A 12,775-nucleotide genomic window follows, 5' to 3' on the forward strand; every position below is an offset into this window, starting at 1 on the left:
TTGTTCAAACCATGTGTGGGGTCTTTAAAGTGTTGTTGCCAGCATTCAGTTTCACAAAGAAGGATGCCACCCACATATGCCTATTCCTATGAGATAGAATGGCGGAAGTCTTTATGAATATAACCAGCTCTTTCTCACTGAATCAAGAGATTGGTCTCTGATTCATAGCATTTAGACGCTATTCTCATCCCATATATCAAAGAAAATATGAGTGATTGACTATATTAGCATATATGCTGAGAGGGAACTTTCATGCCAGTCAGGGACACTCTTAGTGTTGTTTCTCATTGGTGAGTTATTCTTAATTCACTGCTCTGCTTTTACAAAAAATAAAGTGTTTTGGTTGACTTGTGGCTATGTGGCAGAGTGTTGTGTTTAATTACATTGTGTTTAATTACATTGCCTGATAGCGCATGATTAAAAGTTTAAAATATAGTAGTTTGGCAGTATTGGTCAATGCTGTATACTACGCACCCTGAAGGACGATTTAATTTGTTTTCACACCTTAACACTGTAGAGTGTCATGTCAGTTAGTCCATAAGGACTACCACCTGACAGATTTGCTTTTTCACATACAATTCTGGATAATAGTAATATGCTATAACAAAAAAAGAAATATAATTAAACATGGCTTTGTCAGGTCTATGAGCAAATACTTCTTTGTGTTGCTGGCTAGTCAGCATTTGATTAATGCTGGAATAAAATTACTTCTTGCTAACACTAGCCAGTGGATCTATTTTTCGGCTTATTTTCTTACACTCCATGGATAGAAACCTTTTTTTCTTCAAATATTTTTTCAATATGCAAACAGCCTGTAAAATTATATCAGAAATAAAACCAAACCAAAAACAAAAACTTACCTTCTCAGCTTCACATAGATTAGAAAGAAGTGTATAGTCTCATTAGACCTGAGATGTTGTTTGGCTGCTTAGATTATTTACCAGCACTTGTAAAGCAGATTCAGTAATAAAAAAGCATGATTCATCATTGCCAAAATCACTGCAAGCAAAATACACCATTCATATTAAATTCAAATTTTGGCCCGCGATTTGACAGTACATATCATATCATTCAGTGGCCCAGGGCAACTAGAAGGTTGACCCAGGCCTGTTAAATGTTCAGAGCGAGGATGCTGGTTTAATTCTTCACTTTTTAATTTGCCAGTTAACCCTAGACTCTTAGCTGTGACACTGGGGCACCTTTCTTTATGTGATGTATTTATTTATCCAGTCATAACATATTCCATGTTACAGTTGTTTAGAGATTCAGTAGCTTTAGGTCTTTTTCCACTAAATGTTCCAAGAAGTGTAATTCCCCAACAACCCAAAATTGCTTCGCGAAAAATGCTTTGTGTGTTATAAGCAGAAAAAAATGCTGGAGTTCTCAACCAACAAGTGATGTTTTACTCTGAAATCTCAGCTTGCAAGTTTCTGAACCTATAAAAAGTTCCTATGGTGGAAAATGACTTTAAGGGAAGTGGGACAAGTACATTTTCAAGGCTTCAAGTTATTTTTCACTTAAAAACCTTGTCTGCTAGCTATGTAGGGATCTACAATGGGTGACAATGTCTTAAAAGTGTTGTTGTAAACATCTGAGCACGGCTGTTGGCAGTATTGATGTAATTCCTGCATTATTAAGGTGAAGTGCTTTGATTGGTCAAAGTCTTTAGTCTCAGTTTTTTTAGTCTGCAAGTTATTAAAGGAAGAATGGGAGAAAATGAAGGAAAGCAGGTGGGAGGGAGAGAGTAAGAGGTTACAACTCAGATGCCACTGATGACAAAAGAGCAGGTGGAGTGAGACCTAGCTGAGAGCTGTGTAATACTTTTAACCACAACATGGTGTAATGTGGTTGTGGTATGATGAGGAAGCAATGCTGTGTGAACAAAACTTAGGATTGTAACTTCTAGTGTAAAAGTGAGCACCAGTGAAAACTGTGTCTAGAGTACTGTGAAATGTAATTTACTTCCTTTAATTTCCTTTGATAAAAGTTGATGTAGGTAAATTATTGTTTTTTTGTTATTATAAAAAAGGATGTCTTTGATATAAGCATACACAGCTAGGCACATAAATGACAGCTACTGTAAAATCCTAAAAATAGGTTAATAAAATTCAGGCATGTTTTTTACACTGCTTGAGGCTGAACAAAGACTATGTAATACCTTTATATGTGTCAACAAAGCAATTTCAGTTTTACGTTGTACTTCACAAGTTGTGAAGTCTGAACTGAAATATATGAGAAAACGTATTCAAAGACTTCACTTTATATAGTCTTAATATGTACAAAATCTGCTGTTTTCTGTGTCACAGTGTACTTGCCACTGGCAATCTCTAGTGCTGGTAGAAGATAACTCTGTTACAAAGGGGATGCATGCCTGTGTATACTAAAGACACCTCAGTCACTGTTCAGCAAGCAACACTATTTTTCATCTTACTCGCACAACTGAAAGCACCTGCTTAAGAAAGATTTCAAAGGCTGAAAAAGATGATATACGTGGTGCAAGCTGTATGGACAGCTTTCTAGAAGTTCTAATCAGCCCTGGTCCCTGACCAAAGCATATAATAAAATGCAATGTTTTTGTTTCTTTTTTTTATTATTGAGAACATCTGTGGAGCTAAAGTATGATTAGCATTTGATAATACATCATGTTTCTTTTCTTGTGCTTATAATTAGGGGCAGCAAGGTAAAGCATGTCAAAGTAAGGCGGTGAGACGTTTAATCTGTCTATACTCAGCTAATAACTGCCTCACATTGGATTGTCAGCTTCCAAGTATGGTTCTTAGGTTTAGCCAGTTTCACATTTTCTTTGAATGTAAATGTTAATGTTATTGTAATGTAAAGTGTTATGAAAGATTAGGACAATTTAAGGTGTGGATTAACACACCAGAACACTGATAGATGATAAATCAAATAAATCCACCTTAATTCTAAGATAGAGGTACATTCACCCAACTCATACAAACAGCAACATTCTGAAATCCTTGTTTGAGATCCTTTGTAGTTCAGCTGACACTTCATCAGGAACTTAATCACGATCTGGAAGGCCACATGTACGTAGTTTGGCACTTGTTCGGCACCACTCCAGCCAGGTTAATTTCTTCTAGTGCATTTATTTGTAGACCTCTTAGAAAGAAAAATATTAAATACACTAACATGACCTTGAAAGTGTTTGATAGTTTGCCACAGTGATTAGAAAACGACTGCCCTTTGTTCACTCAGATTAGTATACAGAAATGGGATTTGACAGTCTCATGTGTAATAGATGTTTCAGATATTCTGATGCTGTTTTTGGGACTGTGACAGACAGTGAACACTGGCCTGTTTTCACTTCCCAATTAGTGTCATTAGCTGGGTAATGCAGTTTGTGTTCAAGCCTGGGCTGTAGTTCAATTAGATGACAGGGATCATATTTAAGTAAAAAAAAAGTTTTAATAAATGTGTCTTTTTTGTTGTACTATATTAGCTGTAACTGCAGGTTTATGGAATGGGTCAGTGCAGATGAACTAAAAGCATCTACTATGCAGAAAAGAAATCCAAATACTTTGAAACACAGTGATGTTTGACACCCATGTTGCTGCATCCCAGACTGATGTTTTAACAGGGTTGCCTCATTTTTAAGGTTCCCTCAAAAAGTAGCCAAGGAATGCAGTGTTTCCCGCAGCACTTTACAGTTAGGGCGGCCCGCCTTGACAACGAACGCCTCCCGCTTTGACTACGTCCCCCGGAAAAATATTCTGCCGCATCCACGTATAAATAAACAGTAAAATAAGGCCGCATTACGATGAGACCGAATAGTAGCATCTGTATCATCAAAGATGATGCTCAAGGTTAACCCCCGTCACACAACAGCAGAAGTTCAGTGAAGACCCAGAGCACTCATTCTTCCTTGCAGATCCGCAACTTTATTGTTTTTCTTCGTACCGTACATTTAATTCCTGCTGTTGACAAACAACTCTCCATTAACGGGCACACAACCTCTCTTTCGGTCTCCTACACACACACACACACACTCTGGCTTATGCACGCTCACAACCTCCCAGGTACGTGCACACAAACACACACTCACTGCCCAGTTTCTTAAAGAAGACATGCCACTCATAACATCTGTTTTATTATGATGGGCTATATCAATGCTAAAGCACAAAACCTCCTGAACCATCTGAAAAATGTACTTTCTTGAGAAAAGTAAAAAAATGTGTTCCTTTTTGCAGAATGCTATATATTCAGTCTACCCAATGTATAATACACTATTGTTTGGACTATATCACCAATATGTATTAACACATACTAACAAGGTATTGGTTCCTTAGGAAAATAGGCTTTGGTCATTGAAATGCACATTATTTTGTTTCTTATCAAGGCTAGCTACATGTTGCACATGGTTTTCTATAGTTTATAGATTCTGTCAACACTCCGTCGACTGTAAACTTAAAGATACTAACTACTGGAGAGGCCTGAGTGCGGAGCTCCTCACAGTCGAGAGACAGACACTCACTGTCTCAGCACACAGAGGCTGTCAACCATGTATTTCAATGGTGATGGTCAGAATCAGAATAACTTTTTTTATCCCTGAGGGGAAATAATTTAAGATTAAGATTTGTCCCACAGTGGGAAAATTATGTTACTGCAACAGCACAGACACAGTAGAATTAAAAGTAGGGCAAAATAAAAAAAATATTAACAGATATTGTACAGAAGAGGTGAGTAGGTGAGAAACTTGTAGAGGGGGGAGCTCACAGGGACTAACTACAGCTGAAATAACTTGTTTACGTTCCCGTTGAAGAAGTTTCAAATGTTTGGTTGTTTTATAATAAGTCAACTAAAGTTTCATCACTTGCTGCTTGTTTTTAAGTCACTACTGTATGTTACCATATTGAGGAAAACGTCACCTCAATAAATTTAAGTTAGTTTCTATTCAATTTAGTCATTTACATTAAAAACACAACGCTTTGGGTAGTAAAATAAGGTCAAAAATGGGATTCCCAAAAACTACACTGTGAAAATCAGATTTACCCAAAATTAAAACGGAAAAAAAACTGAATTCCCAAAAATTAACAGAAAACAACGGATTTTGGGAAAAAATAAAACGTATTTTATAGGGCCCTAATAGTGGCTTGTCAAAGCACATTCAGAAACAAGTGGGTGGTGCACTGATTGGAGTTCTTTGTTTTTTTTACATTTTTGTATGCGAAACTGCTTTAATGACATTTTATATTTTTCTCTGTTAATAATAAACTTAGGAATGTTTCAGTTGTTGCTGCAAAGATGCAATAGATATGTCAGTTCTCTCCCTCCAGCAGTTTAGGCCCATAGCTTTGATGACACATCTGAGGTTATGAGCAAGTATTTTTTTAACACATGATGCTAAAAATGGAAGGGAAAAATAAACCAGGGGGTAAAGTGCACTTCATCTGCATTGAGGAATTTCAGAGGTCTCAGGCTCTCAGTCGTCTCATTCTCTTCCAAGAACACTTCTCCTTCCTGTTTCACCTCTGGCATGCCGCCCAAAGTACCCACAAACCACGGAGGCCAAGGCCGAAAATACACAGATGGTAATTTGCACTACATTTCAATACGACTCAACCACCATTATATATAGCCCTGCTGCCTGAACCCTGATCCTCAGTGAGAGTATCGTCTCACCTCAGATTCCAACTAAAAGATGGGCTCTTTATGTCTTTGTTACAAGCTAATAGTCGGATGGAATAACAAAGATTGTTGAAGTAGAAGGAGATGAGTTGATTATGTTTTCATCATGTTTGAACTGAATATTTGAATGCTGATCATGAACCTTGATTAATATACTGAAAGATTTTCCCCAAGTGTGAAGGTGTTGTGTCAACATAATTAATAGCTACAATCTATAGAATAAAAAGGTGTCAGCTTTTTGAGTTAGAAGAAAGTAAAGACCTTGACTACTACAATGTAAATGACAATATATAGCAAAGTTTATCTATCCAACAGCCACTTGGTAAATGTAAAGGAGTAGTGCTCACCTAAGCGTCAACAAGTTCATCAAAAGTAAACAACTTCTCTGTTGTGCTGTGTGACATTTTGCCTCACTTGTCTTGCTGGTTGTCATGTTTCATCAACTTCTTAATGGCAATTACATGATGAATAAACTCTAGAGCAATGATCATGTTGCTCCTGCAAAGGAACAACAGCATTTAACAGATTGATGACATAATTTCATGACCGGATGGGGGTGGGGAGATCTGCTAGCGGCAACACGTTCAGGTTTATTTATTCATGTATTTTAAAATTTGCATTCCCAGTGATGGAGATTGGAGAATGAGATGAATGGGGAAAAGTAGAAGAAGAAGAGGGGGAAAAAAAGGAGCAGGTCGGTGTGAGAGAGATCAAGCGAGTGAGTGATCATGCAAAAAGTAAAGGTGATCCTGATCCAGTATGTCCCAATTAATGGAATTACCTTCCTCCTTGGGAAGATTGCAAGTCATTTGTGGAGACATGGTGGCAGTGGTGCATCTCTCCCACCATATTGTCCAGCAAGCACTAATAAGGCAGCCCTGACCACCGGGTGTACTCATTAGCATAGCCCGCGGCCGTGGCAACCCACACCAGGGCCCCGCCGGACACTTAATTACCAGTACGGCTCCTTCTTCACTGTTTCCCTACTCACTGCCTTCCTTCCTAGGTCCTTACTCCCTGCCCTTCCTCCTTAACCTGCCTCCAGCGACACACAGCATCACCTTCCAATCCTTAACAGGTTCGGGAGGCTAATCATTTTGGTGATGTAATTGTGATGGCTCTAGTCAGTATGTTGTGGCAGTGTTTCATGTATTGTAGGGCTTTGCGGTCAGCAATTTCTGCGATTTTAGCGATTCCCTGACCTGCACTACCGCTAGCTCTATCTCTTGTTCCCTCTCTCTCTCATTCTTATATTAGCTCATGGGCATGGCTCTCCTTTTGACATCCACGCAGTATTGATGCACCCCCGTCCAACCTTAATCGGCTAATGGCCTCTTCTTCTTGCCTGCCCAGCCAAATCAACCCCTCCCTTAACCATCCTTCTATCTGTCCCCTCGTTCCTTCGCTTTCCAGTCTCCTCTCCCCCTACCCTGTTCAGACCCAGGGTCAGTGAGGCCAATTTTCATGCCTGGCTAAGCAACAGAGTAGCTTTGTGTGTGTGTGAGGAAAAAGACGGAATATGTTAGTCAGCAGCCTCACACAAGTCATGTGGTGGGTGACCCCTTGACCTACCTTTACTGTTGGTCTTCTCTCCTTTCTCTAACTCTTTCCTTTACTGGTGATAAGTCTGTGTGGTAAGGTTAGCTGAAATGGCTTCTTTACTGAGGTTTTATATTAGTACATGCACACATTCTCACACAGACACACACGTACATGCAACCCTTCTGACCTAGAAAAGCCACAGCCAAAATAATCCTGCCAAGTTTACAAATGGAGATCGTTGACAGCACTGCATGGCAAAACAATGAACAACTCTGCTACCTGCAATGTCCGACTGTTTTTAGCTGTAGTTACAGGCCGTTTACTTTTTTTTTTTTATTAGACAGGTTAGCGCAGCAGATTTCCAAACATTCTAAGTTACAGAGGTGCTGTATCGGAATATTTTTATCCACTTTGTGTGTATTTTTGGCCAAGTTCAGAGAGCTTTATTCGGGCCATTTATGGAGCCTTTTGGCCTTCCCTTGCATGATTGTTATAGGTCTCCCTTTGTCTATAATCTAGTGGCTCCATACATCCCTGTGACCTAGAGAGAAATTCCCCCACCACTGCACCAGTGAATCATTCGTGTGTGAGTGATAACAGATCCAGACTGCTGAGCACCCCGCAGCTGTTTGTCTCAACATGCAAGTCATCCCCGCCATTACACCGCTAAATGGTTCCCTTTCAGTGGCAGACGTTTGCCGCCTCGGCCCGTATCTCCATGTCTCCATCACTTGCAGAGTGGGGGGTTGCGGAGGGTAGGGGGAACTTTGCTCGCAGTTACTGTCACCAAGCCAGCCACTGTCGCAGAGGCAAAACAGTTGAATGTGTGTCAGAGAAATGCAGCAGAGGGAAGACATCTGCATTAAATCATTTTTGTTTGTGTGTGTGTTTGTAGTTCACATATGTGTGTGATACATGAATATGTTTTCCCCTGTGTGTGTGTGTGTGATGGACATATAGCAGCAGCTACAAGTACAGAGCTCAAATGAAGCCCCCTTAGAGCTTAGGCTGAGGCCATGACCTTGGGAAATGTCATTCTGCCTAAAGGGGTGGCTTACCTGTAACACACAAAGCCCTTGGTAGTGGAGTGCATCAGTGAACTTTAGTACTTGGGCAATAACCCAGTGGCATAGTGTTGTGTTCGGCCGCACCTTACCCCGAGGTTTAAGAGTGAACCTAGAAACCAAGAGAATTCAGCCTCAAAGCTGAGACCTTGGGTCAGCAATCTAGCGATTTCCCTCTAACCACATTACAGCCATTAGTGGCTCTTGCTGCTTTTCACATGTCACATGGAAATGGGTCAAGCCCTGCCCTGCATGACTCACTGCCTCTTAGTCCCTCTCCCTCTCCTTTTCCTGTTAACCCTACTCAGGTGGTAAAATGGCTTCAAGGAGCATAGTAAATTGGGTTCACATCAACCTAATAACAGTCTTAAGAAATGAGAAGGGTCATTCGTACATCCTGCATTGCCCATCAAGGTAAAGTCGACCAGTTATGTGTTTATAGACATTTTGGAAAGGCTTAAGACTAACATTAAAACATAATCTGTTTTTAGATTTAGACATCTTTTTTTGTTGGCATGTAGTTGTGTATTCCTATAAGGGATGTGTTAAAAGATGAGTAGATAGCTGGAAGTATGTGAGCCTTGTTTGATATCTGTTGCAGCAGGAGAGTAGCAGTCTCAGAGGGTTGTGATTGTGGTCACCTTTGTGGACCATAGTGAGCCATGCTGGCCAGATGTCAGCCAACTCTAATGATCCCAACAGGTTGCTGGTCTGGGTTGCCTGGCAACTATTTTGCCTTTGCCTATAAACAGAGAGCAGACCCACTAGGCCTCAGTCAGGGTCGTGAAGGTGAAGACGGATTTTGCATGAGTACTCCCCTTTTTTTTTCTTTTTTTTTAAATAAAACTCAGCCAATTTCTACATATCAGATATTTGGTGAGGTTGTGTACAATAACCCAAAGAGGAGATGTCAGTTTTGACATTTTGTTTCACCCTGTCTTGGTGCTTTTGACATATTCTTATGGAGGTTTGTTAATATGTATCAGGAATATTCACTTTTCTTTGTTCGCCCTTGTCTGGCAAGCTGTAATGTTTTGCTTATGAATATTGATACATGAAGTGTATATTAATGACCCTTGGTGACCTTAACCCTATCCTTATTGGCTCCCTGGTGGTATCTGCAGGCTCATGAATATTAATCTAGTTCTGTAACCTCCATTACCCTAATCTTTGCTGTCTAGCCTCCCAGAAGGACCCGTTGTCATGGTAACCCCTTTACTAGGCTCTTCCAGACCAAGGGTGGGAAAAATATGGTTAAAAAGGACAGAAAAATCTAAATTACTCAAACATCTTGGATGCGCCTTGTGGAAAGCTGCCATTATACAAAAAAAGAGGTTGAATTTGCTGTGGAAATTATTTTAGTGGTCTGCTTGCTGTGCACTAAAGTGTATTTTTCAGCTTTTAAAGCCATTTGACTTTGTTTTTTGCTGGGTTGGGTGATGAATTTAAAAAATTTCACACCTAGTAAAGTTGGTAACATTGGTTTGCTCCTAAGCTTGCTCATATACATTTACACACACACACACGTGCATACTTACATTGTACTTTTCCCCATTGCCCATTTGTTTTTTCTCCATTTCCAGATTTGGACAGCAATGAGGAAGGAGGGCCTGATGGCAGTGCTATGGATGAGGAAGGCTGGTTTGGGAACGCCTCTGACACACGTTCAGAGTCATCATCGTATGGAGACACCCAGGATGAGCTCCTTCTGCCCAGGGGCTCCTCCCCCGATGATCGCCCTGGAATCAGCACCGGGTCCACAGATCATGATACCTGTGGAGGCGAAAGCTCGCTTGGATGCCCCACACCCGTCCACCGTGCCTCTTTGGAACTTCTTGGACTGGACGGAGTTGCATTCTCAGCCCAGGACACACTCTCTTCTGTAGTATCATCACTGTATGGAGAGGCAGCGTCTCGAGCCCTGGGGAAACCTCTCAGCAGCAACCTGCGTCGCCTCTTAGAAGCTGGGTCTCTGAAACTTGACTCTGGGGAGCTTCTGGGTCGGTCATCCAGAGGAGGTGCTGGTGGGGAGTCCCCACCAATAGCTCTTGCCCCACCTTTGACACTCTCCCCGTCTTCCCACCATGCCCAGCAGTTAAGTGCTCTTGCCCGAAAACTGGCCAATAACAGTAACAGTGGCTCAGCCTCCCCAGCCTCCTTGGCACCCTCAGTAACCAACATTAAGCAAGAGCCCCTTGACCCCTTTAACTCTGTCACCCCAAGCAACGGCAGTAGCTTTGTGTGGGCAGGTGTAGCAGATAAGTGGCCACCAGCCAGCTGCTCCACACCCTGTGGCTCCAGCTTGTCCCCGGACTCTGCAATCCAGAAGTTAAAAGCAGCTGCAAATGCTGTGCTTCAAGACAAGAATGCCGTGGCCTCCTCCTCAACAACATCGTCCTCCTCCTCCACCTCTGTCTCATCTGCAGTGCCCACACTTGGAGGGGGAAGTCGAGGAGATGATGTGCGCTTTGATGCCTTCAACTCTCCGTTTAGTCCACAGTCAGCTAGCTCCACCCTCGCTGCACTTTCAAAAAAAGTCAGCGAGCGTAACCAAGCCTCTTCAACAGTCAGTGCTGCTACAGACCACCAAGCCTCAGCAAGTTCCTTTCTCTCACTTGTCTCAATGACCTCCTCTGCTGCCTTGCTCAAAGAGGTAGCAGCCAGGGCAGCAGGGAATCTGCTGGTTGAGAAGAAGGAGGGCTCCCCCTTGGCAACAGCTGGAGTCCTCCAAGAGGATGTAAAGCCCCTGATGGACAAGAACCAGAAAGCACCCACGCCCTCTACACCCACCTTAGAATTGCTGTTGCCCTCTACACCAAAGGGCAGGGGCAAACCCAACAACCAAGCAGGTAATCAAAATGTTCCCTAAGGAAATAATATTCACTCTTAAGCGTATTTTCAACCTCCATAAGATGCATTTTTGTTTTTAAAATAATAAAATCAGGTTTGTTATAATAAAAATAAGGTTTTTTATGTAATGTCTTCCCTATTCTTCACCATGAAGGTCAAAAACAAAAACCTCCCCTTGTCATTATATTTGTGTCATTATATGTATTTTATAAATAACTAATTGAAAGGCAAATTACAATGGTTAAGTAATGAAATAATACTTGTATTGAAATGTAAGCATGACCCCAAAATGCAGTGATGTCTTTGTTGTCATTGTTTGGGATAGTAGCAGGTTTCCTTGTCTCCAAAATACCCAAAAGAAAAGCACAGTCCTGAACTTCCATGACATGTTTTCTCTAGTTTTGTAATGGTTTTGTTCTCACCTCACTGGCGCTGAAGTAGCAAGTAGTGTAGCTTCAGCTTAACTGTCAGTCGAGCAGAGAGCCTAGCCGAGAGAAAACAGCCCTGGCTGGCCTTCTAGTCTGGGAAATGGTCTGTGGGCTCAACGGGGGGGTTCCGACTGAGACCTCACTGCCTTCCCAGACCAGCTCGTTTGTGCTCAGATGTGCGTGCTGCCAAAAGGGGGCCGTCAGTGTGTGCTCGGCACAGCGGGGAGCGCTGGAGTCCATATCCATCTCGGCTGCCTCCTCCTGGCTTCAGCCCCCACTAACCAGAGCCCTCTGCACTGATCAGCACAGCAGACTTAAGGCCAAACACATCATACTTTCCACTGACTGGATACAGATGCGTGCATACTCTCTCTCTCCTTTTCCCCATCTTATACACACACTCTCTCTCACTCTCTCTGTTACTCACAAATGGCCATGCAGTATAATCTGTAAGAGTGTACTCAGATGTAGACACGTAATCCAAACAAGGGCGCACAAAAAGATCTCACTCTTGGACAGGGAGAGAGAAAGCTTCATGGTGCAGGCTCTAACTAAGTAGCCTTAAGAGAGAACAGAATGTTTTCAGGGAGATGGATGGGCACTTTTGAGGGATTGTGTCACAACCCCGCCAAATCTAAAATGGCTGGATCAAATTGACTTCAGACGGATGAGGCAGTCGATGTAATATTCTGTGATCTGCATGCTAAAAAGGGGGGTCTGGTGTAACCCGGCATGCCGTCAAGGTCGAGCAGCACTGTAAAATGCAGGTAGTTGTTTGGTCGCCAGACTGAAAAATGTGACCTTGATTATTGACTGTCATGTCTTGTTTTATTGTCGTCTCTTCCCTGTTCCACTATAAAACTATACCACAGGGGTCTGCTCTGCACTTTGCATATTTAAGGGAAAGGTAACATCATTGTGATTATATAAAAAACAAAGATACCAAACTCACGTATATTTCCTGTCTCTTGTTTTTATCTCTGCTTCATTTGCCTTAGCTAAGAGTAAGCAGAAGTCATTTTTTGCATTGTGATCTCTGCTGTGCTTGGAGAGGTTGGGCCGCAGATGGCGGTTTATTGTTGCAAATAGGCAGTCTCGAGGTTTTACACCTCAGGTCAATGAATGGCTGAGCACAGTAATTTCACCAAACACTGATTACCAGATGTTTTTCAAGAAACGGCACTGGAATACTTATGAAGCCATCCTGACAGGCCCTTGTAGAATTTGTAATGCAATCATGCCTCT

The 12,775-nt window shown here is 41.8% G+C and overlaps 1 protein-coding gene across 1 annotated transcript in view; it reads left to right on the forward strand.

Annotated features, from left to right (window-relative positions):
• Nucleotides 1–12,775, forward strand: part of znf827 (zinc finger protein 827) — a 59,852-nt gene that overhangs the window by 11,434 nt on the left and 35,643 nt on the right. Inside the window, exon 2 of the mRNA XM_028402672.1 lies at nucleotides 9,836–11,101. Within this exon, the coding sequence (XP_028258473.1) occupies nucleotides 9,836–11,101 (1,266 nt within the window). The remainder of the gene's footprint in view (nucleotides 1–9,835; nucleotides 11,102–12,775) is intronic.

This window comes from Parambassis ranga, chromosome 1 (genome assembly GCF_900634625.1).
Source record: "Parambassis ranga chromosome 1, fParRan2.1, whole genome shotgun sequence".
Lineage (NCBI taxonomy): Eukaryota > Metazoa > Chordata > Actinopteri > Ambassidae > Parambassis > Parambassis ranga.